The sequence below is a fragment of the Podarcis tiliguerta genome (genome assembly GCF_965153285.1).
Source record: "Podarcis tiliguerta genome assembly, chromosome: 5".
Classification (NCBI taxonomy): Eukaryota; Metazoa; Chordata; class Lepidosauria; order Squamata; family Lacertidae; genus Podarcis; species Podarcis tiliguerta.
In genome coordinates this window covers 44,331,820-44,357,508 of record NC_139538.1, presented here as the reverse complement: position 1 = coordinate 44,357,508, position 25,689 = coordinate 44,331,820, and the positions used below count along the sequence as shown (strand labels likewise).

At 43.1% G+C, this 25,689-nt stretch overlaps 1 protein-coding gene and 1 long non-coding RNA gene across 29 annotated transcripts in view; one reads left to right on the top strand and one right to left on the bottom strand.

The window, feature by feature from the left end:
* The window catches only part of SH3PXD2A (SH3 and PX domains 2A), a 250,465-nt gene that overhangs the window by 116,573 nt on the left and 108,203 nt on the right, over positions 1 to 25,689 (top strand). For 2 of the 13 annotated variants that reach the window (XM_083441513.1, XM_083441512.1), the window contains exon 1: positions 4,018 to 4,280. The exons of 10 other annotated variants lie outside the window; for them this stretch is intronic. In XM_083441513.1, coding sequence (XP_083297639.1) covers positions 4,141 to 4,280 — 140 coding nt within the window. In that variant the 5' untranslated portion in view covers positions 4,018 to 4,140. Of the gene's footprint in view, positions 1 to 2,384; positions 2,400 to 4,017; positions 4,281 to 25,689 lie in introns of those variants that run through there. One more of the 13 variants, XM_083441516.1, reaches the window with a different exon arrangement.
* Positions 1 to 25,689, bottom strand: part of LOC310678178 — a 38,311-nt gene that overhangs the window by 9,813 nt on the left and 2,809 nt on the right. The window contains exons 2-7 of one of the 16 annotated variants that reach the window (XR_014511654.1): positions 14,960 to 15,036; positions 11,352 to 11,496; positions 9,906 to 10,083; positions 7,864 to 7,944; positions 4,701 to 4,775; positions 1,000 to 1,096 (exon numbers count right to left, since the gene is read on the bottom strand). This is a non-coding gene — a long non-coding RNA (uncharacterized lncRNA). The remainder of the gene's footprint in view (positions 1 to 999; positions 1,097 to 4,700; positions 4,776 to 7,863; positions 7,945 to 9,905; positions 10,084 to 11,351; positions 11,497 to 14,959; positions 15,037 to 25,689) is intronic. The other 15 variants (XR_014511656.1, XR_014511658.1, XR_014511662.1 and 12 more) reach the window with 15 other exon arrangements.

Sequence of the window (25,689 nt, the reverse complement as noted above, 5' to 3'; positions counted from 1 at the left end):
GCCCAGGCCATCAGCACCTGGTGTGCTGTACAGAAATCAGACATTGAATATGGCAAATATATCTGGGTGCACATGCAAAGCTTACATGGGTAAGGGTTTTGCCCTATTGCCTCAACACCCTCCAAGTTTATTAACACAACCCCACTTTTATTTATTTGGCTCAGGTATTAGTCACCCTTCCAACAAGAGCTCAGGGCAACTCGCAACCTATTGTGCACAAAAAACTGCCTAAAGTTGTGCATAGTAAAATGTAACGCTAAAAGCACTCTGCTTGCCTGTTTCTCTTTCCCATGACCTTAGCTGGGGGTTGGGCTTTTTTTTTTGGGAGGGGGGTGGAACAGAGTTTTAATGCTATGCTATATATGTTTAATGATGTCCATATGGATTTGTGGGCTCAGGAATTAAATACATAATAGTTCCCGATGACATAACATGGAAATACAACTCCTACAGTGCCAGTGTGTAGACATTAAAGGGTTATTAATAAAAATGAACACTTTAAATAGAAAAACAAGCTTACCGGCACAGACTTGGCTTCTAGCCCATCTCTGAGTGGCAGTGGGGGAAAGGAGGATTGAAAAATGTGCTCTTTACCTAGGTCAGTGTATGAAAATGAACATCTTTTGTACCATTTGGTGCTTAATTTTTCATAGGGGATGCCTGGGGCTTTTAAAGTTTTCAACCAGAGTACAAACAGAAAGATGATAAAGGGGGTTGAGGAATGATATTCAGCCAAGCACTGAACATTTCAGTTGCATGTTACAGGGGAGATTTTGACATTTCAATACTAAGCATTCATGTTTGGTTTGGCAGAACTGTCCAGAAGGTTAGATCTTAACTTGTCAGAAAGCAAGATGCACTTTGTTTCTAGGTGAGCCAGGAAAATAACAGTGTGCACCATTTGAACATGACCTATAAGAAAGTTGCATCTGGTCTGCAAGAAAACTAGTGCCAAACAAAACCAAATTACAAAAACCCAACTGAAAATACAGTATTTACCTTGAGAATAACAAATGCTTGTACTCTTCTCCAACCTCTGCTTCTTCGTGTCTACTTTTGGGTCTGGGAGTGTGAGTTTCTGGCCATGTTGCCCAGTCTGGAAGGAGTCATATTTTAGTGGGAGAAAATATATGAAGTACCCCATTGCACTGATGCACATAATAGTCTTCCTCATCTTGGCATTATGGATACAATGCCAACTAAACATGCCCCCTCTGCTTCATTCCCTTTCCCTAGCCATGCACAGCTTTGCAGCACACATAACCAGCTATGCCTTTTCCGTTCCTTCACAGGTGCAGCATGCATCTGTAGAGCTGATCCAATATTGAGTGGAGACTTAATGAGGTTGAAGCAGCGCAATCTCTCCACCCCCCCCCCACTTCCCCACATAGTATTTCCCAGGAAATAGGATAAGGTTTTAAAGTTGCTCTTTCATTAGGTCCACACATTTAACCGGTGGTGAAGGCCTTTGCTGGCAGATAAAACGTTGAACAAGTCCATGCATCAGGGTGAAATGACTTGCCTCAGGCAGCACCTGTGTGGGGTCCGAAGGCAGGAACAGTGTGTTAATGGTGTTGCAAGGCTTTTAGAAAGTGTTGGCTTTGGGGGTGGGGAAGCAGTTGGACTCCACCCAGCTATTGCTGAGTATTGCTATGACTGTGGTATGTTCACTTTTAAATAAGTTATAGGCCCATGTTATATTTACTTCTGGACTTCTGCTCTGTGGTAATGGTTGGGCAATGTGGACTTCTGCACAGGTGTGCACAGTCACTTTACTGGAACCCCCATTTCGGGGACACAAGATGGTCATGGCTAGCTATCCCTGTCAAGCAAGTTTTGGGATACTACCCTGCATTTAATATGTGCCCAGCAGAAAAGCACAATATTTCCACCAACTGAAAAGAGTTGCCAGAAAAGCTCCCGAGACATTTCTGGGACAGAATACGAGAAGTCATGGGTAAATGTAAAGAAAATAAAAGAAAAGAAACCTCTTGATTTTCTTTTACTAGGTCAAAACCATTCTTGGGAGTTGGGGCTTCAAAACTAAAGGCAGTTAGTTTCCTTTTTAAAATCACGCAGAACATATGGGAATTGGGTTGTTTCTGCCAACTTTCCCCCTCTCTGGAACCAAAATCTTCCCAGGGATTGTTCCTAATAGAATAAGGCTGGGGGTGGGGAGGGGAGAGAAAGCCTGGTGTGACTCATACAGCTGCAGAAATAACATGCCTTTTTTTCTTGAGAGCCATCGTCTTTCTAATAGTTTCAGTTCAACTGGAAACCATTAATGTTGTTGTTTCAACCAGCCATTCAAAGGGCAGGGGATAGCAACAGGAGAGAGTGAGAGTGTTACCCCAGTTTTGGTCATAGAAATTAATTATCAAAGACAAGAATGGAACACGGTGAGTTGTGATTGTTTATTCTCTGCATGGTGAAGCTTAAGAGGGTTTTTCTTCTTTGGCAATCACTTGTAGCCAAGTAAGATTGTCTTTCATGAACACAGTCTTAACAGTGAGTCCGTAAGTGACTGTGGAGGTCAATTCTGGATCCACACATCCTTCCACAGTGGGGACATAGGTTTCTGGATGGGAGTTGGCCACAGTGAGGGTTTGCCAAACATGTCTTGCTCTTAGCTCATTTCTCCTTTTTGCCCTGAGTTCGTGCTTCCTCAAAGTCCATGACACCTTTGGTAAAGGCTGTTCAGGTTCTCTTGATGCTTCTTTTCAAAGCAACAGATAGAATTTTGAAGTGTAACACTTCCAGGGGGGAGAAATCATATTCTTGAATACTCCTCTATATAAAAAAAGAGAAAAGTACAGTACAGAAAACAACAGCTCCTTTAATGTAGTAAAGTGGCACACTGGAGTGCAAGGTTTAGTGCATCATTGGCTCAGCCCTCGGCAACACCCTGCCACTAGAGATTCAGTGAGCACCTTCTGTGCCAACTTCTAAACACTGGCTGGAAACTTCTGTATTCCTCCAAGCCTTTGCAGGCAATTAAGAGTATTAAGAGTACATCCTCCACAATGGTCTGTTGATGTTTGTTTTTAATTTCTTTTTGCGTTTAACTTTTTACAAATTTATTGTTTGCTTTATGTTTGCTTTATTGTTGCAAACCGCTGTGATATATTTTTTATGATACAGCGGTATATATATATATATTTAATAAGTAAGTGCATAAATGGGATTCCTTGGGATTTATTTATTGTTTGCAAGTAAATACTCCAAATAAATAAATACACAAATACACATAGTTAACATACACACCCTCTGAGGAAGGGTGGCTAGGAGAATCCTGCTGGTACCATTATTCTGTAGTGGCTAGAAGTTCTTTTTCTTACTGGTAATTTGAAGTTTAAATTTGCTTCAGGCAGCACAGGCATGGAGCAGGTGTTCTGTAAAGCTTTGAAAGAGCTGGGGTGGTGGGCTAGCTGGCAAGGCAAGGAAGCAGGGACCCAGCGGACACAAATCTGCCACCCTGTCAACTGAGGCAATAGCTCTGATAACTGGGTTTCTTTTGCAGGGCTGGTGTAACTCTTTTTCTCATAGCCACTGCAATATGAGTATAATCTGTTCTCCACCCCGAAAGACCAAAATAAAGGAGCCAGGAAGTAAACTGTGGGTGTGTCACTCTGGCCTTTTCATGTTTGTGGAGTTTGTAAGATCTGCTTTCCTATATGTCAATCATTGTTATGCCTCTATTCATTGGCTAAAACCAGTGAAAGTTGGGTGTAGACTAATTTATAGAACAAATGAAGATAATGTCTGAACATTTTCCTGCATAGCTAGTGAGGGGGGAGCAAATGCCCATAGTGTGGGGTAGTCCTCTTCCCAGTGAGCAGCTTCTCATTGGTCTGGTAGGTCACGGGTGTGTTCAAATTTTCTCTTTCCTACATGCATTTCTCTCCCTCTGTTTTAGGAATTCTCTGGCACCGCCCTTTTTTCCTCTTCTTATTCACTGGCTGTGTGGTCTCACTCTTCGATCATCTATCACATATTAAAGCCCCTCTGTCCCACTCCGCTCTTCAGCTGTTATCACTGGCTGCAGATGATGTCTTATGCAAATCTGTCCCTCATTCGGAGAAGTACCAGTGGGTGGGAGTAAGAGATATTGTATGCATGTAGGCTTTGTTCTCTGCGTGTATGTGCTGGGATGCACGGCCCACCTCCCATAACTCCGAGCAAACACAAATAGCAGCTTTGTGTATTTTGCATAAGCTAAACAGCAGAACACTTTCCAGCTGCTCCTTAAACGAAGGACAACTTCATGCTTTAACCCTCATGTAAGTAAATCTGTTGTCATGTTCAACTTCTGCTTTTGCATAGCTTTTAAGCATTGGCTTGTCTTAAAGATGTATAAACACTTCTACATAGAGGGTCTGAGTGGGAAGTGAGAGGGCTGTCCTCTGTCATCACACTTAATTAGATTCAGGCACTCCTTTATTCTGTTCTTGAGGCTTTCCTGTTGTACTTTTAAGTCACAATCTGTATCAAATGTTCAGCTCCAGCTGCTTTAAACAAAGATCGTACTTAAAAATGGAAAGTGAAACGGCTTTGTGGGTTACATTTTCGGCAAAATGTGAGCAATTTTCAGGGTGAAAAACATTTACAAAAGTTTTAGCACTGCTTCAGTGATAGTTGACAGTGCAATCCTATGTATGTCTACTAAGAAAAAAAGACTGAGTTCAATGTGGTTCACTCACAGGCAAGAGCACAGGATTGCAGCCTTGGGCTCCCAGATGTCTTGAGATGTTAGTCCTGATTGCCCTTGGTTTTGCCTGCTAAGACATTTAGATGTTACTGAAAGTTTGGCATCCCCTTTCCCCCAGTATTGCACTTGGATATTGCCCTAGGGAAAGCAACAGTTCTTTCAAGGCAAGTAGCTTAGTAAATCCATCCTCCCCCCCCCCCCCCGTTATGCTGTGGCAAATTAGTACTGGGCAGGGTGGGGACATGCTGGTAAAATGTTTAGTGATTTAGCTGGTAAAATATTCGTATTTGCAAGATTTGCCCTTACCCTTTGCAACTTGTCCTTTTTAGAATAGGTATGACTGTGTATGATCAAACTGGAGTGCCTGGCTGTGACACAAATTCTAATTATGCATTTTCTAGTTCAAGGATCTCTAGATGTTGTTGAACTACGCTTCCCATGATTATAGGAGTTGCAGTCCAGCAACAGGGCAGGGGGAGGTTAGCCACCCCTGTTTTAGCAACGTCTCTTCCCCTCTTCTAACACACTTAGGTCCAATCCACAATTTGGGCTTTTCCCCTGCCACAGCTTTTTCTGGCTTGTGAGGCACATAATGCATTTCCAATCTGTTGTGATTTCTGTTTGCTCATTTGATCTGGATTTCCATGTGAACCAGCCTCATGTTAACTGCTGGAAGTAGCTTTGTTCTTACAGAATCAGTTTGCTACCCTTTGCCCTTCACCTTCCTCTCCTGCTCCATCTTTAATCTTAGGCAGGTGGGAGTGAATCTGTAGGCATGAAGTTTTATCCTCTATTTTACTATACAACTCAAACGTTGATCATAACTAGGGTAGGGGGGGCTTGCTGCTTCTCAGTGCACACCTTCAAAATCCCTTTCTCCCAAACCTTCAGTTTTTCTCAGGCGGAGGAGAAGAACTGATTGTGGTGGTGACTACATACACTCTGCAGTTATTTCTGGGGCTACAGATACTTCTTTCCCCTATGCAAATTAATTGAGAGCCACCCTTCTATTAACTTGCATGGCTAAAAGAAAAGGCTACCCAGAAACTGGGTTGGGGGAATCTTATCTGCCAAGGATAACAGAACCCTTTTGGTGAGATTCTCCATCATCACCACCATTTATAGAGATCCACTATCTTCTTTCCTCCTATGCAAGCTAATAGAGGGATCACTCCATTATCTTGCATCAACTATCTGCTCAGATGTGGAGGTGTGCTTGTAAGAAATGACCTTTCAAGCATCACCCACTCCCAAAGTTGTGTGATAAAGACAGGCAATTCTGTATGTGTGACTTCTTATTGCACTGCACAATGGCATGTAGCACAGAATTTGTGTTAAAAGCAAGGGAGAAGCAGTGTTGCATTTCATACTGGTACCCTCCACAAGTTTTGAAATATAATTCTCATCCGCTCCAACCTGCATAGGTAGAGCTAAGGAGCCAGAGGCACATGTGTTCTTACAGTCAGGCCCTTGAATCACTCTGGATGAAGTCTACAGAACAGGTATCATTGCAATGTAGTGCTGGACTAGGACAGGAGAATACAGGTCAAATTCCCATTCAGCCATGAACCTCACCAGCCCATAGCCTAACTTGCCACAAAGGGTTGTTGTGAGGCTAATATGGAGGTGAATGACACCTTGAGCTCTTCACTGTAATAAGGATATAAATGTAGTAAGTTATATAGAAATGGTAATCAATTTCTGTCAGGTATAGGTAAGCTCAGCTTAGAAAGAAGGCGCTCATCCAGACTTGCTTTTGTGCCTCATTTCTATAATAATAATAATAATTTATTATTTGTACCCCAGCCACTCTGGGCGGCTTCCATAGAAACCAAAAATACACTAAAATATCACACATTAAAAACTTCCCTAAACAGGGCTGCCTTAAGATGTCTTCTGAATGTCAGGTAGTTGTTTATCGCTTTGACATCTGATGGGAGGGCGTTCCACAGGGCAGGCGCCACTGCCGAGAAGGCACTCTGCCTGGTTCCCTGTAGCTTTGCTTCTCACAATGAGGGAACCGCCAGAAGGCCCTCGGCGCTGGACCTTAGCGTCCAGGCAGAACGATGGGGGTGGAGACGCTCCTTCAGGTATAGTGGGCCGAGGCCGTTTAGGGCTTTAAAGGTCAACACCAGCACTTTGAATTGTGCTCGGAAATGTACTGGGAGCCAATGTAGGTCTTTCAAGACCAGTGTTATGTGGTCTCGGCGGCTGCCCCCAGTCACCAGTCTAGCTGCCGCATTCTGGATTAGTTGTAGTTTCCGAGTCACCTTCAAAGGTAGCCCCACGTAGAGCGCATTGCAGTAGTCCAAGCGGGAGATAACTAGAGCATGCACCACTCTGGCGAGACAGTCCGCAGGCAGGTAGGGTCTCAGCCTGCGTACCAGGTGGAGTTGGTAGACAGCTGCCCTGGATACAGAATTGACCTGCGCCTCCATGGACAGCTGTGAGTCCAAAATGACTCCCAGGCTGCGCACCTGGTCCTTCAGGGGCACAGTTACCCTATTCAGGACCAGGGAGTCCTCCACACCAGCCCGCCCCCTGTCCCCCCAAAACAGTACTTCTGTCTTGTCAGGGTTCAACTTCAATCCATTAGCCGCCATCCATCCATTCTAGACATAGGTCCACTCTTTAAAGCTCCATGTCTGAGTGCTTCTTCCCCTGCCACCCTGGCTGTTTCCCCACGAAACCTACACTTTACCACTATGTTGTGGTGGGTCTTAAGAACTGCTTTCTATGCAGGGAGAGGAGAGGAGAGGAGAGGAGAGGAGAGGAGAGGAGAGGAGAGGAGAGAGGATGGGGCAAAGTTGCATGAGTCTGACTTGCTCCTTTCTCATCCAGTGAAGAAAAATGTTCACATAAACAGGGTCATGTGATTATGGAACTGACAGTATCATGAATACTTGCAATTTAGAGTATAACAAGAATGTCAGTCACAGTTTAAGTTACCCAGTGGATTCAGTCTGAGTTCTATGATGAGGAATGGTTTGCAAAATATTATTTCTTTCATACTTGTTTAAAGTATTTTATATCCCACTCCATATCGAATCAGTCTTGGAGAGGAGTACAAAATTCATTTAAAACAGCAATCACATTCATAACGCAAGAATAAAAAACCATACATAGCACCCATAATCATAAGAATGCTCTTTCACCTGGAGAATATGTGAATTGGCCCTGGGACAGTTCCCTTTCTGGGATTAGCATCTTTATGGTGCCAAGGATAACCAATTTTCCTAGGATCAGGGAGGGGTGAGGACAGAGAATTGTGGGAAAGGATAGCGTGTTAGTGCAGGGAATATATATCTATCCTACTTGAGACTTCCTTTGGTTTCTTGCAACTTCAGCAAATACTACACATTTTCTTGCTTTCATATGAGACCAAAAGATCTAGAGGTTTTTTTAATTAAAAGAAAGGCAAGATTGTCAAGTAAAGTCAAATTTAAATAGAATTACGTTGATTGCATTGCGCAGAAGAGTTGCATAAGAACAGCATATTATTGGCTTAGATTGCAGCAAGTTTAACAGAGCCAAACTTGCAAGAAACAGGAAAGATAATCTGATCAACCATATAGAAAATATGTGCACAAGTGAGAAGCAGGATATCTCTTGCACATCCTTCCGTGGCAAGAGAGTCATGGAAGCATGATTCATAGTTTAAATGCCAAATATAATACCAGCTCGTGTCACAACACCCAAGGGATTTCCAGGCAATTTTGCCTTCTGACTTTGAAATCCTGCTAGGTGAGAGAGAGAGAGGAAGTGAGTTGGAAATCTGTGGCATACCTGCTCCTCCTTCTGTGTCCACTAGTCGCATAGGGCAACCATATTTTTTCAGCGATGACTAGAAAGGTTGTGTACCAATCACCTGTGCAGAAGTTTTTTCTAGGAAGCACTGGTACCTATAGAGGGAGAAGTATCAGCGGAGCCATCAGGGCAAATCTTTGGAGCAGAAGTCTTGGGCCCCCTCTCGGGAGAATGTACAGAAGGGACACTCCAACCTACAGTGCACAGGATGACTTACCTCACATTTTGAAGGTAGTGAAGTAAATACACCTTATGATCTAAAGAGGAGCTGTCTGTCAGACAATTAAGTCCAGAGTCTAAAATGTACCACTGCAGGTTAGAGTGTCTCTCCATGCCTTTGAGAGGCTTCACTTTGACTTGGCCAGTGCTCAGGTACCAATGATTCACCGAGAAGGTTTTCAAAGCTCAGCTTGTCTGCTTTCCAGGCCTGTGAGCACATGCTCCTTCCCCTTGCCCAAGCATCCCAGACATCTTGGTGATGCTGTGGGGAAATGCCTTCTGAGGCATGTCAAGGGAGAGGCAAGTTCAGACTGGGTGCCTTGCATGGCTCCTGGAGTGTTAATAAAATCCAGAGGCATAGCTGTGATGCATCTGTCATAGCAAAGCAGCGACACGTCCTGTGGAAGACTTAACCACTTGAGTGTTCATAATAAATTGTCACTGGAATGGTTTGGGGAGCATTATATCAGGAAGACTCGGGGCTTCTGTTTTGTTATGGGTGGATTTGTTGCTGTAGCAGTGCATGTGGTGGGCTGGAGCTCACCTCCCAATACCAGAATCTCTGCTGCTTGCCTGGGCAGGGCAAACACATTAGCAAGTTGAAGCCATGCTGGTACACCAACAAGAACACTGGAACGGCAGCAGCAGTCCAGCAGATGTGCTGTCATGGCCCCTCTCTCACCACCCCCCTGGCCCAGCCCTCTTTGCATAAACAACAGCGACGCCTGTGTCAGAAGTGTGGCTCAGCCCCACCATGCATGTGCTACTGTTGCTTCCTTGTCCATGGTCACATCCACACCATACATTTAAAGCATTCTTCTACTGCTGTAAAAGTCATGGTCCCCCCCCAAAGAATTCTGGGAACTGTAGTTTGTTAAGGGCACTGGCAATTGTAGCTCTGTGAGGGGTCTCTTAACAACACTCAGCACTCTTAACAAACTACAGTTTCTGGGGATTCTCTGGGGAAAGCCATGGCAGTCTGAAGAGGTAGAAGAGTGTTTTCAATGTATGGTGTGGTTGTGACTCACTGCTTTGTGCTCCAGATAATCCTCTGCTGAGGAAAATATAGTCCAGGAAACATTATTCAAAGGAGATGAGACAAGTGTTAATCGGCAGCATCACAGATACCAATCACTGTTAAGCGCTAGACTATAACAACAGATGCACTCACCTTTCTGTGCCGATGATTATCAGAAAACTTGGCTGAAAGAAAAGCCAAAGCAGAATGTTTACCTCTTAGAAATTTCCTCCTAGGCCTCTCTAGCACTTGGTAGGTCTACCAATGGGTCCTATTCCAGATTATAGTTTATGGAGATAGTACTGCATCACATTTCTCAGAACCAGAGTGCCTGTAAGTAATTATAATTAGTGCATTTGAAAATGTTCTTTGACTTGTGCAAGAATAATAAGAGATGCAATTTGGGGAAATTCTGGTTGCCAAATCTGACTTTCCTTGCACAATGCAGACTGTGCATCAGGGACAACAGTGTGGTGATGACAGGAGAGAATGATGGTAAGTGTGGGGATTTCATAGTACATGTGCCCAGGGCGGGACAAAGGTTAGCAGTCATGGAAACAGATTAGGACAAGGAGCAGAATGAGGACCTCTGCTCACAACTGGAAGGCCTTCCACATATATGCTAACAATGTGCATGGCACATCACAGTGTACAAGTGGAGTATTGCCCCAAGGATTTTCTCATCCAAAATTAGACACAGGGAAGCAATATGGAAAGGGGAGGCAGGGGACTCCTCCAGACATTGAGCATTCTCCATAGATTGCTTTCACAAAGCTTACATGGAAGTTATATAGCTCTCTCCACCTCCCGCCATTCTTTATGGAGCATTTGTTCTGATTTACTTGCAGGATAGTTATATGACAACCAGCGCACATTCTGATATCATTGAGGGGTGTTTATACATATTCATCATTCTACCATCCCACACTTTTCAGTGCATTTCGTCGTCAGTTTCCTAACTGCAAAAGCCAGTTGTTGTTGTTGTTGTTGTTGTTGTTGTTGTTGTTGTTGTTGTTGTTGTTGTTGTTGTTCTCTGTGTGTGTATTTGTTGCACTAGGGCAACAGAGCAATGTAATCCTCTTGAATAGTGCAAACCTAAATTTACAGGATGCACTGGAATCCCTCCTGTAAAATACAGTCTGGAGGCATCCGTGGATAAACAAGAAAAGAATGTATGATTACTTCAGTAGCATGTAGCTTCCTTACAGTAGGACAAAGTGGGGGTTGTGCCAAGAGCTTCATTGCAAAGCGTGAGGTTTGAGGAAGGATTTTAAGAAACGAAAGGGGGGAGGTGGCATCCTTCTTTTAGGTAACCTTTACTGACTGTTGCCCATCTCATATCATGGCCAGGAAGATGTGAGTGGTGAAATGAAATTAACCTTCGTTGGCGTTTGGGGTGATAGCTACAAGCATCCATTTTCCATCTAGTGGCATTGTTGCTCCAAAGGCCAGTGTAGGCTGACTTGAGTGTGTGGTTCAATGCTACAGAGACCACTTACATATTGACAAAAAAATAGGGAGGGAAAGGGCACAGATCTCTATAAAATATGCACATGCTGATTTATATGTGCAGACACAAAATGTAATTACAGAGCACACCTCACCAGACTGCAGAACACTGTGACCAGCTGCTGTCCAGCAGCTAAATGTTGACAGGCAAATTCAAAGCTTCTGCTCTCCTTTCTTATGGTTATTTATCTTTAAACCAGACTTGGGACAGAACAGCACTTCACACAGAGGATGCCTTCAAACAGAGAACGGTAATGTTGGGTATGTGGCCACTCTAACATGCACATCTCTGCCTTGTTGTGGTCTGATGTAATTTGAAATCAATACAGATTGTCTAAAAGGTTTGGCTGGCATTGATTGGGAGGGGTTGGGGGAAGAGCCCCTAATTATGCCCTGCTTGTCTGTCAGAAGTCTTAGAAGACTAGTTTGTACATTGGGTTCTTCTAGGTCTCTATCTCCACCATGAGGTCAAATGATGCATTACATGGTTTACCTTCTGTTTTTCATTTTAACCGTGAAGTCATGGCTAGCTGCAACTGGTCCAGAAAGGTGCACTTTTAATCTAGCATGGGTGTGGGGTGTGTGTGGAGGATACTGTGCAGTATTTGCAGCTTTGCTCTCTCTCTTATTCCTCCTACTGTTTGTCATTTGTGAGCAGCCCTTTAAAAAATCTGCATCACAGAGAGGCAGACAGAAGATAAACAAGGGAAGCTGTGTTGGGTCCATAAAGGGGGTGGGCGGATAATCCACAGTTCAGTGAAGAACTTTATTTGGGCCAAGCAAAACATCACAAAATTTTAAGTATTTTTTTTAAAAAAAATTATTCATTTTAGTATTGGTACACAATAATAAAACGAAGAGAAAATGTGAATCATAAGTTTGTATTGGGAACAGAGGGAAAGAACAGAAATAATACACTGTGATAGAAAATTAATTTATTGTAAATAAATTATAAGGAGCTATATCCTCTGCTACTTTTTCATTCTATAATTGTATAAACATGGACCATCTTTCGATACATTAAAAAAAAAAACAATTTAGTCATTTGTTTGCTTTATCTACAAGACTGTTTTCTGCAGCCATTCCATAACTGTTGGGAGATTTTTACATTTCCAAAATTGGGCATACAAAATTTTGCTGTTTTGCTGTGTGGTGGGGGTAGGGAGAGAAAAAGGGTAAATGGTTGTAGTCCAAATGCCACAGTTGTAATATGAAATATAGGAGGAAATAACAGACTTGCATGCAGGATTGCAACTTTAATTGAATCAGGCTCAACTAGAATCTGTGCAGGTGTCAGGTTGCACCTGCTGAGTCAAAACACACACAGTGGCTCAGCCATTCCGCTTCCCACTTTTAAAATATAAAATTCTGCCATTACCTGGATCTGTCCCTGTCCTTAAGTGAAGCACAAACATTCCTTGTTAGATTGAGAAGTCAATTAAAGAGAAGCATGACAGTTTTTGTATTAGCAAAGCTGCAGATTGATTTTAAGGTGTATACAAGGATAAAGGAAAAGTCAGTAGAAATCAAATTGGATAACATACTTACTTGTCAAATGGAAGTGTATCAAAATATTAAGGATGGGCAGACTTACCCCATTTCTGCCCTGTGGGTTAGCTCTGCTCCCATGCTTCTGCTCTGCCTTTCTTCAACTTGGAGAATTGCTAAATTTAGTTTCAGAACTGGTCCAAGCACAGTTTGTCTCAGCTTTTAGGATCCTTCTGTTCATATGCTTGTTGCTGCTTCTGCTGCGTATTATTAAGGTGTGCAAATACTTATGGGCATTGAGGAAACACAGCCGGCACCCACAAAAATCACAAGGCCATTGTGTGCACCATCACATCAAGATGATTTTTTGTACTCTGTTTCATTAACATACATAACCACTAGTGCAACCTGGCAACCTGGATGCTGGGGCCAGGGGCAGGGAAAGACTCAAAGAAATGGAAGAGGCTTATGGCTAGGGCAAATGGCTTCAATGCAGTCTACAAATAAAAAACGGAAGGATAGGCAACATAGGAAAGTGGTCAGAGGGACTGAAAACAAAGACCAATTGGATGGAATGTGGTTTTTATTTTTCTTCTTTATTAATAAGAATTAGAACTCCCTGGGTTCCCCACAACTCAAGCCTTGTTCTAGAGAGGAATGAATGTGTTCATTCCATACAACAGAGCTAAGGGTCCTTTTCTTTTCCTGAACGGGGTTCTTATATACATTTTCTGGCTCTGAATCACATGAAGCACAGTTCTTGTGTGTATCTGAGCATCATGCATGTACAGTATGTAATTCTGAGAAGGTTTTTTTGCTGTATTGTTAAACAATTTTTGAAGGGGGAAAGGAAGGCTAGCAGATTGCTAAGGTATCAGTGGCATACCACAAACAAGACAAGTTAATTTGCAGCCCCCAAATCTGAGGTGAACTTAACATAGGGAGAACTTTATAAGCTTCCTTTATTTTGGTCCACAGAAAAATAATTACAGGGATATAGCTGGAGTGGAAAGTCTGCTAACTCAGCCTCCTTTCCTGCTTAAAATCTTCTAGCTGTCCCTAATGGAAAGACCCCACAATATTTCCTGAGTAATCCAATCGGCTGTTCAATTATCCTTGCATTTAGGAGGTTTTCCATTATATTGAACTTACATCTGCTGCATTTCAACCTCAACTCATTATTCCTCACCCTGCCTCAAGCTGTTATCCTTTAAGCAGTTATTCAGATTTAAAAATAGCTATCAACCCTTGTCCTTTTTCTCCCAAATTAAACATGTAGAGTTCCTTATATACCATACATTCCATTTTTCATTGTTCTCTTTTTAAGGCTTAAAAGCAGTGATATAAAGGCCAATTTGCATGACCAGATTGACCCACTCACTCTACTTTTTCAACACAACCGTCACACCAACTGTATCAGCTTTCCTCAATCTGCCTTTCAGATGTTTTGGGCTCTAATTCCAGTAATCAGAGATAACAGGAGTCCAGTGACATCTAGGGGGCACCAGATGTGAAAAGGTTAAACTATACCCCTTGTCTTCAAGCTTTTCAGACCCATGACCCACTTTGCACCCAAACATACATTTGGGGATCCCTTTCTGAATCGTTTACCATATATTTTCATAGTGGTAGTGCTCATGTTATGACTCACTAGTGGGTTCGGACCCACAGTCGAAGACCATTATTCAAGCCACTTTCAGCATCCCTGGGATGTGTGTATGTGTGTGATGAGAGTTCTACAAGTCAGTGCTATTCAGGTGTGCCCCAAAGGACTTCATGCATAAGGATTGGTGAGTTTCTGTCTGCTGCACTGCATTCATGATCAAATAAGGTATAGGCAGTTAGGAAGGGGCACCAGGCTTAAAAAACAAACCATTTGTTTCGATGGAGAAAATTGAAAAAACGATAATGAGTGAATCGACCAAAATTTGGAGTGGAAGACCCATAATGGTTTACTCAAAGGCTCTCGTTTCCAAAGCTCATTATAAGTGCATAACTCCTATGTGGGTCAGAGATCTGCTGCAACTCCGATACATACATCTGCAACTCAAAATGTCTGTATCAGACCCTGAAAATCTGGCAAACACAAATCTTTCCTCATAATATTTAGCAGATGCTTCTAAATATGTTTCCCACCTGTCATCTTATTAGGTGTTACAGCCCCACCTTTCCCCATTTATCTTACAATTGCAACCATCTCTGTTAAATACCTTCACATTCAAAAGGTAACTGAGAGCTGTCCTGTGAGCCAAGTGTTGCCAGATGTGAGAGAGTCCAGTCGCAGAACCTGAAAGATAGATAAGGAATCCTGGACTGGTGTTTCTTCAGGCTCTAGTGGCCCAGTGCATATGTTTGACATGGGGTTCAAAGTAGCCCGCATTATGCATATGGAATGCCTGCCTGAAATGTTTTCCCTCACCTTTTGAATATAACAGCCACCAGAACCCCAAAAGGCCCAGTGTTAGGACTTGAGCCTGAAGCAGAGTGTGAACCTTGAGAATGTCAGGCGGGATTCCACCTGTGCACCATCACCAACCTCTGGCCAAAGAGGCAATTCCCATTAGCCTCAAGCAGCATGGCCGATGGTCAGGGATAATGGGAGTTGTAGTCCAGCAACATGTAAAAGGCCACATGTTCCTCATTCCTTCTGTAGGATGACCACCAAGACCTGCAATAAGCTTATTGAATATCACTAAGAAGGAACTTTCCCAATGGCAGTACCTAACTCCATATGAAATGTTGCCAGGCAGGCCTGTTCTCTTTTCTGAGTATCATGATGATTTGACTTGCTGGTCTTCCCTGATGCAGATCTGCCTCCACCACAAGTACTAATGTCCATTATTGTTTGCTTTGTGGTCTCTTGAACCCTGATCCACAGACTACACTGAAGCCAGATCTGGCATCTCATGCAATAAGACTGTACTAGTCACCTGCTAGTCGGGCGAAGGAGCAGTCATGGAGATTAATAGGTATGTGCTATGAGCACTGCAGATTCCTCCTCTTAGAGGCAGGCGAGCCCTCACATTTGGAGAGCGAACTCCTTCCATTCCTCTCTAGGCAGAGAGAGGGAGAAAGAGGAAGCAGCCCAGCCACAATTCCTGCATCTGATAGAGACACCGTGGTTACAGGGAGGTGCCGAGGCTGGGAGTGGGACTGTTCTGCCATCAGATGGGAAAGGGAGGGCAGTCAGCTAGTCCCCAGAGGGCTTGCAATTATACTGCCCCCTGGAGTTTTGAAGGCTGTGCTTCACAATACATTGCCAGCTCAATTATTTTTGAAATGGTTCTTACAATGTGGTCTACAAACTGGTGTTGGACCAGTTGTATCAATACATCTCACAGCCCTAGCCTGAAACAGGGAGGCCTGCTCTACCAGTGTTTGCTCCCCTTGTTATTTAGAACTCTGCTCAAACACATGGAATAGAGTAGGCTCCCCGCTTCAGAACCTCTGCCCAAATGTGTGGAAATTGACATGGATGTGATGAAAGGGAAGGGGCCAGTGAGCACTGCCCCATCTAACTGTGCGAGTAAGAATGCCTAGATTACCCATATACTGATCCAAGGTCACCCAGTAATTTCGGGGCTCGTTTGAACCCGGGTCTTTGCAATCCTAGTCACAACACACAACCACTGTACCACACTGGCTAATCTGTATCAGTAAAGGTTAGATGAAACCCAGCCTTGTTCCAGTTGACTTGGGGATGAAGAAGATGGTGTAGACATACCAACTTCACATGATAAATGCCTGGCTTCCTCCATGAAGCCTCCTGTTCCTCTTGACACAAACTGGGGTTCTAATAATTGGTTATAAACTTATAGTTCAAGGTCTTCTAGAAGTTGCTGAACTACAACTCCCATCAGCTCCTACTAGCATGACCAATGACCAGGGATGATGAGAGTTGTAGTTCAGCAACATCTGGAGAACCAAAAAACCCCCGCTTCTGCCATGGTGTCTTAGTGTCAGGTTATACTATCAAATGGTAAAACATTTGCTGGACTGTCTCACATCAGGCTGTGCTGGACTAGGATGGAGGTTTGTGTGTCGGACTGTTCCCCCTATGCAAGGCGGGAGGTGTCATAGAAAACTAGTATGTCAGGAAAAAAGGTTGCCTTCTCTGGATGTTATTTATACCATGTTGGCCTTAGGAAGGAAAAAATCATCTTGAATTGATAGGCTCTGGGTGAGCCTGCTGGAGAATTAGTGTCTGCAAAGTTCAGTCTGCCTCATGCTCATCACATACCCATAAATTTCTTTTTATCTGAAGCTCAGCAAACCCATCTGTTTTCTTTAATTTAATCCAGGAGGGGAAAACACTGTTCTGTCATAACTCAGTTTTTCTATTATTATGCATGTTAAAAGACATTTTAATAAGAAAACGTATTTGATATTCATAATGGTTTCTGACATTTTAAATTATATTCTATCTTGTCTTCTGTTTTTAAAAATAACAAACATGAAAGTGTGGCTGAGTCATCAGTTGAGCCCAGAAATTAATGAGTAGCAAACATTAATATAGACAGACACAACATCTGGTCGTAACCTGTTATTTGTACAGTGAATGAAAAGTAAGAATCCTCTACACTAAGAAAACTCATTCTCTGTTGATCCTTATGTAGCCACAGTGGCACCTTCCATGCACAGGGTAGAGGTAGCAACTGGATTGGGAAAAGCCCAAAGTTTGCAGAAGTGCACAGTTAAAAAAAACAAAAAACCTTTACCAAAAAAATCTGAAGAGGAGGGGATTTGGAAGAGAGTCCAATGAAGATAGAGATGGGCACAGAGCTCTGGCTTGCTGGGGATGGGAGAGATGGAATGGAGTATCTTGGAAGAGGTACGTAAGAATAATTCTGCTGGATCAGGCCAGTGGCCCATCTAGTTCAGCATACTGCTCTCATAGTGGCCAACAAGATGTCCATGTCCATCAGAGCTTTCCAAACTGTGTGTCATGAAACATTAGTGTGTCTTTTGCAGTGTGTAGGTGTATTGCACAAATGCTCTCCACGCTTCTCCCGGGGCTGGAAAAGGGTTCGTTTAACCTCCAGTTTGCTAGTAAAACTGAATTACTATGTTGCAAAATGATAAAAAATGTAAAGGGACCCCTGACCATTAGGTCCAGTTGTGGCTGACTCTGGGGTTGTGGTGCTCATCTCGCTTTACTGCCTGAGGGAGTCGGTGTACAGCTTCCGGGTCATGTGGCCAGCATGACTAAGCCGCTTCTGGCAAACCAGAGCAGCGCACGGAAAGGCCGTTTACCTTCCTTCCAGAGTGGTACCTATTTATCTACTTGCTCTTTGACGTGCTTTCGAACTGCTAGGTTGGCAGGAGTGCAAAATGATACATGTCTATAAAAGTGTGTCACCAGCATGAAATGTTTGGAAAGCTCTTCTGTAGGTTATCACTGGCAGGAACTATGAAGAGAAGCGCTCTATGCTGCAATATTTTGTTCCACATCGCACTTCTATTGCAGAACTCATTTTAGAGTTTCTGAATATATTGGAGGGGGCAGGAGTGTGTGCAAAGCAAATTGTTAAATGTAACAGTTTTTAAAATTATGATTGTCCTGCCCTTCCTCCGAGGAGCTCACGGTGGCGTACATCATACATCCTCACACCAGTCTTGTTCAGTTGGTAAGCCTAAGAAAGTGGCTGCCCCTAGGCTAACCAGTGAGCGTTAAGGGAGCAGACATTGGAATCCTGGTTTCCCTGGTCTTAAGTGCAGCACTCTGGCCACCACATCACACTGACTTTCTAGCCTAGCTAAGCTAGGCTGAGTAAGAGTTTGTGGGATGTAGCTATGACTGCATCTAGATAAATATAGCAAAGCCAGCCTTGTGAATAAGCCCACTAATGCTACCAGTCTAGGTGAAATTTCACTAGCCCTCTTGCCCAGATCCATGTTAATTTTAAAAGCTCCTTAAAAGGAAAAGGAAGGGGGGAAACAACTTTTATTCTACAACCTGATCCTGCGTGTGTTTACTTGGAAGAAGGTTCCTCTATATCCAGTGATACTTACAAACCAATGTGCGTAAGATCGCACTGTTGATCTTATGCCCTTAAAACACACTGGTTTATTTTATTTTGGGTTTTTTTCATAATTAGATAAAGGACCTTACCAGTGTTTCCACACAATTTTTAGATCAGCAAATAAGGGATAATCGAATTTCCTTGAAAAATCCTGTCATACACAGAACTGCTCAATGTCAACATTGCAAGGCATAGGAGGAGAATGAAGAGTTGATTCCTGATCCCCTGCTTTTATTCTTGCAGAATTCTGCAAAACAATTGAACCTCAGGATATTACAGTAGCAGAGCGGTGTGCAATGGTTGCTGCCAAGATAATATAAAGGAAGGGGGGCATATAAAGCCCTGTGTAGATGGGCTACAGTGAGAAGATGGTCCCTTCTGATTCCCAAGAGAGTTGTTGTTGTTGGTTGTTGCTTTGTCTGGGCTGCTTTTCTCCCAAAGGGGCTCAAGGTCCCCATGGGAAGAAAATTGGCATTGTAGAAACAGTTCTAGAGCAAACCACAGTTTGAGGGTTCAGGTCTAACATGCTTGTACCACATTTCAAATTGCTGACTTTACAGAAAGTCAGGGCAACATCCAAAGTTGCTTTAAAGATTGCTGGACTGCAGGAAGAGATTTTCTCCAATAGGTGGAGTATCTGCTTCAGGTTTGTTTTATGATGGCACATTCACAGCCGAGCTGGCCTCCCAACAGATGAAGTGGGAAGAGAGCAAGAGCGATTGCGCTGTGTTTATTGTGGAAACATGCCACGTTTTAGTAGATTTACAAGCAGCTCATTGGAGCGCCTGATTGCTCTGCAGTTTTGCTTTCAGTCCGTTATTCTTGCTGATATGTTGCTGGTATATATCTCACTGAGACTGCAAAAGATTCTTTCGGAGACATGACGTGGGCCAAAGCACGGAAGATAGAAACCAGCTGTTGGGCAGCATTTCTTCCAGCGGCTTGAGGAATTCCAGCAGGCTGCAAGAGTCTGATTGGGGATTGCCATATACTGGCTGCCTTTGCAGCTATGTTGGTCAACGCTGGCTGAAGTAAGGTTTTCATGGCAGTGATTTTTGTGCTGACATTAATTTGTGATCGTTGTGGTAATTCAGGATGACACTGTTCTCCCTAAATGGGGAAATTAGCAGGATAGGATCTTGCTCCTTTCCAGATAATTCACAGTCCTATTTTCAAGAGAAGGGATCCTTATATTTAAGCTCCACACAAGTACTCCTTTCTGTGCAGTATCTTGAAATATTTTTAATACCGCTCCCCCCATCTTAAGAATCCAATTCCATGTTTAGTTTTTACTCCCACAATTGGATCTTGCATCTCTAAGCTTCCCTGCCTTGAATATGTCTTTGTTTCTGGTCAAGTTTAACCCCTCCCCCCCGGTTTTCAATGTCTTAGATATAAGACAATAGAAATTCACTGGCCCTGTTGGGGCATCATGCTAAGCCATAGTTTATATCCTGCTGCAGCTGTGAGATTGGCCAGGAGCATCCCAAGTGCTCTTTCTGAGCAGAGTGTGGGGAGCTGCCTGGTAAGCCTGGTCCGGATTTCTGAGGATTGGGCCCTCGCTGTTGGTTTTCCTTTTGCCGGCAGAACTTATGCTGGGCTGCCAGGTCACCTGACAAGCTGAATGGGCTTCGAATCCAGTGTAAGCCTCCCCCTCCCAGCGTTCCCACCCTCACTACTGCCCCGGAATGCCCCCTTTTCAGGGATTGCATCAGTTTAAGATCCACTGTCCTTGGCTGAGCCAACTAAGCCTGGATGAGGGACTGAAGCCAGTGTGTCTTCAGCTGAGCCAAGGTTGGAGACTTACGCTGGTGTAGCTCAGCAGAACCAGGAACCAGCCAGCTGAGCTGAAGATCCACCACATCCTAAGCCATTCAGTGGATCTGGGCTCAGGGTTGCACCCTTAGTGATACTGAACATGTTGCAAAAAAAGAAGAAGAAAAAGAAATGGTTGAGCGTTTTTAATAGTAGCCTTTTGTATAATGGCAAGGAAAAACCTGACACAGAAACAGACAGATTTTGCATTATGATAAAAGAAACAAAAAATATAAATTACGTGCATTGTCCACATGGCTGAAAAGCAGTCCAGGGCAGAGCAGACGCCTTGCTCATGTCATGGAAACATCATCCCTACATTGTGGTTAATGGGCAACCACAGCCAACCTCTTAGTCAGGAGTTGTGACTGGACATTTTTCTGGATGTGGTTCCTTACTTCAGGTTATAGGGACAAGAATCTGCCATGCACTGAGTTAGACCATTCATCCATCGAGCTCATTATTGTCTCCACTGACTGGCAGTGGCTTTCTGAGATTTCAGGTCTCTCTTGAAGTTGAGACCTTGTGCAATTAAAACAGCTTCTGTAACCCCTGAGTTATGGACCTTATCTCAGCAGATACGTGAAAGACTTGTGGACAAGGCTTTTAGTTGTTTTTCTTTACACCTTCCACCTCCTGTTTTCGCAGGCCAACCAGCATAAAAGGTATAATTGTCTTCCCATCTCTATAAAATCTTTGGGCTGTATTGTTTTCCTCCCCCACTAATTTACAAAGCAAACTATTGTTATGTTCTTGAAGGGAGCATGGAAGATATGCCACTAAAAGCAACTCAGTTCGAGAGAAACTGTTTTCAGACCTTCAAGAATGAGAAACACAAGGGGAGAGCTGCACGATGAACATGATTTCTTCCATAACATAAAGACTCCAAACTCAGCTATTTCCCTGGAGGCAGCAGCTGCCCTTTTATTCCTTGCAGAGGAGAATCTATGCAAACATAGAATCAACACAAGCATGCAACAGATCCACAATGTGAAGTCATTCCAGGGTGCCAGATGTCCCTGATTTACACATCTTGGTTTGGGGCTCCTAAGTGGGTTGTTCAGACCTAGTGGGTGGATTGCTAGGCTATGGCATTGTTATCAGTGTACCTAAGAGAAGCGGAATCTGATTCATCTTTTGTCAGGTCATGGCCAAGCTCCATGAGAGCCTGCAGTTGTAGGGGGTAGGGGGAAGGATTCTGTCTCAAGCAGACCTGGTTCCACAGACCCAGAGGTAAACCAATTGCTTGAAAACAGGCTGGTGTTCGGATGCAAGGTTATGTTTAGGTGAGGCTGTCTTTATAGCTGCTTGATGAGAAGAGTTTGCATGAGGTAATCTTAATGTGACAGGGTGGGGGTGGGGGGTAGGCTAGATGGTGTCCTCAAACCCACAGAGCCTAATTTGCCTGGCTTGCTGAGAGACTACAGAGCTAGTGGCACAAGAGTTAAGGTGCTGAAAGATGGTTGCTGGACGTCCTCGTGGCCTCATTGGCTTTCTTTGGCTTGCTTCCTATGTTTCTCTGCAACGGAGTTGTTGCTTAGAGGGCAGAGCTTTCCATCTGTGAAGCAACTCCTATGTGGTTTGGACTGATGTGAACCAAACCAGCAACTCTCATCTTTTTCAGGGGGTTTTCCTTGGGGTTACAAATGCCAGGAGTATGATTGAGCGCTGATTGAGCACACTTTGAAAACAGCTTTAACCACATGGGAGCTGCTTGCCACAAATGACTGCCCATGAAGTTTGCCTTTTAAGCAATACCAGTGTAAAATGTGTTGTGAGCCTCTTTGGCACACCCGGATCTCAATATATGTTAGTTATGAGAGTATTAAAAATGCATGTTTTTTTTATTTCCAATATTTTACATTATTATTCATTTTTAATCATTCATCACTCCTCCTTTTTTAAAATTGCAGGGAGTAAGGCATGAGGGTGGTTACAGCTGGTAAATTTTCTAAAGATTATGCTTATCCCTTTTAGGCTATGCAGACAACAGGTTGGTTTAGATGGCATGGTAGGCCAAACTTTGGTTTAGCAAAACTGTGTGAACATGTGGGCTGCTGGAGATGAGCTCACAGCCACTTGGCTCCTCCCTGGTCTTATTTACTGTCATGCTCCTTGAACTAAACCAAGGCTTGGCTTAGCATCTTGGTGGAACAGGGAATCGTGGTTAAGCTCTCACCTCTCTTACCACAAGCTGGAGCGAAGAACAAATCTTCTCAAGGTCCCACTAAGTTAGATCTACTGTGTAGAGCAAGCTAGTTCAGTAAGTATGCCAAGATCCCTTTCATCCTTATGAATAAGGGTCCACCACTCTTCTACACCCTTGAGTGACTCTTCGTAAGAAACAGAAAAGTAAAATGATAGGAGGAACTGGGAGGATAAGACTTATTGCCACAACAGCTGCACAACAACCACAGAGATTTGTGCCTTCAGGTAGAGCCATTTGGAAACTTGAAGTGCACACAGGATCTAATGTGGTCTTTGAGGAAGGAAATAATTTTAATTTTAATAGAAAAAATATCAATACCAGTTGGAAAAGAGGGACAGTACTTAACCAGAAGCACAAATGCAGCATCATTATGTTGATGACAATGAGAAGAACCAATTTCCCCCCCTTCTGGTTGTCAGTGACATCCATCTGTTGGCTCTGCTTTTCTACAAATTGCCTGTGTTGTTTACATTGCAAATGGATTGAAGCAGGAAGTGTTGTAAAGCCATATGTGTGAAAATGCCCTGAATTGTCTTTGTGTCAGGCTGAACAAAGATTGAGGTTAATCCTTACCTATCCAGACAATAAAGCCACAGGCCTGTGTTTGATGTCCGCTTACAGTTACTACAGCCGGGGCTCTAATCCAGTGTTTTACTCCTGGGACTCATTCAGAAGAGGAACCATGAAGGTGCTTTGAGTAACAAGTAAAGTGTGCACATGTATGCACTCCTCATTGTAAGCAATTGCCTGTCAAATTGAAAACCACTAAGGCCATTAAGTGAGGGCCATTTGCTACGTGGTGAAAAGCAGAGTCAGGGAGGTTGAATGGAGAAGTGTCCCCCTCCCCCATTTCACCAAACAGGAGGAAATAAAGCAATGACGAGGCAGCAGGCCCTGCTGTATATCTCATCCATTAGAGGTGTCTGGCAAGAATCCTGTTTCACAATTAGATAAAAGCTTTTCCATTCTAAATCACTGTCCAGAAGACAGTTTGGAGCCTAAAATGCTGAATCGAATGCACAGGGGAAGCCAAGATCCCGCTCTGGATGCTGGTAATTTATATGCATTATAAGCATTTACACAGAAGAATGTAGGCTCCTACTCAATGATGTGTTGGTTTTTGTTTTTAATTTAACTGGTTTTCCCCGCAGTTACTTTGCGATTTCTTTGACTCATTTGACAAGATCATATGGTGTTTCTATTGCCTATATAATCCTTGTGTGTCCTGCACTGCTTCAGGCTGCAGGGTGATGCAGGCATGACAGGGAGAAGGGTTCTAAATTAGCTTTCTCCCTTAGGCACTAATTTTTTACATGCAGGAAATGTTCTCTCTGTGGCTTATTTTGTGGCATTAAGGGTTTTTAATGTAAATTGTATACGTGTTAGAACTATCTGCTATCATGTTCAACTAATCATAGTTTGTTGTTACATTCAACAAGACAAACTGAGCTAAGTTTCAACTATGGTTTATTGAAATAAGCCAGGATCAATGTGGACATAATGAGAAATTCTGATTATTGTAAAGGTGAAAGTTCCTGGTTGGCTGTGCCAGAGGAGGAGAGAGAAGGGGGTGTCATGTGCAAAGACTAGCCTAGCTCATTCCTTTTAGTGTTACATCTGAACCAAGACTCGTGTCCCAGTCTTTTGATTTTCTGAACAAGGCAACTGTGTCTCCCAGTGGATATTGAGCTCTCTTCTTTAGTTAAATTTCAGTTTTGGGGGAATTTAAGAGTCTGTTGTTTCTAATCCAAGAAGCAAAGGAGAGAATAAATCTGTTTAAAATATTAAAATATAAATCTGTTTAAAATATTAACGGATGCAAAGGAAAGAGGAGGCTTTGCCCTGGCAGACCTGAAGCTTTATTATGAAGCAGCAGCTTTCTGCTGGCTAAAAGAATGGCTCCCTCTTGAAAACACAGACATTTTGGACTTAGAAGGATTTAATAATGTGTTTGGTTGGCATGCATATCTATGGTATGACAAGGTTAAAGTGCATAGAATGTTTAAAATTCACATTGTTAGGAAAGCATTGTTCAACGTCTGGATTAGATACAAAGACCTACTTGAAAACAAGACTCCAAGGTGGTTGTCCCCAATGGAAGCAAAAGCACTAAAAAAAACTCAATATGGAGGCCAATTGGCCAAAATATTGGGAGATTTTAGAACAAGATGGAGAAAAATTGAAATTACAGAGTTTTGACAAATTAAAAAATAGAGTCCGTGATTGGCTTCATTACCACCAGGCTTACAAAATGGACAGAAAAATTGGCTTCCAGGTGGAAAAATCAAAATTGGAAACAGAATTGTTAGAACCCAAAACTAAGATCTTGTCAAGAATGTATAACTTGCTGTTGAAATGGAATACACAGGATGAGGAAGTGAAATCTGTAATGATTAAGTGGGCACAAGATGTTGGTCACAATATAATGCTAGCTGACAGGGAACGGTTATGGGCCACTGGTATGAAATTCACAGCATCTAATGCCTTAAGAGAGAATATTATGAAAATGATATACAGGTGGTACATGACACCCGTCAAGCTGGCAAAAATCTATCATTTGCCCGATAACAAATGTTGGAAATGTAAAAAGGTTGAAGGTACATTCTTTCACCTTTGGTGGACGTGCCCAAGGATTAAGACCTTCTGGGAGATGATTTATAATGAACTGAAAAAAGTGTTTAAATACACCTTTCCAAAGAAACCAGAAGCCTTTCTCCTGGGCATGGTCAGCCAACAGGTGCACAAGAAGGACAGGACATTCTTCATGTACGCCACAACAGCAGCAAGAATACTCATCGCACAGTATTGGAAGACACAGGAGCTACCCACGCTGGAAGAATGGCAGATGAAAGTTATCGACTACATGGAATTGGCAGAAATGACCGGCAGAATC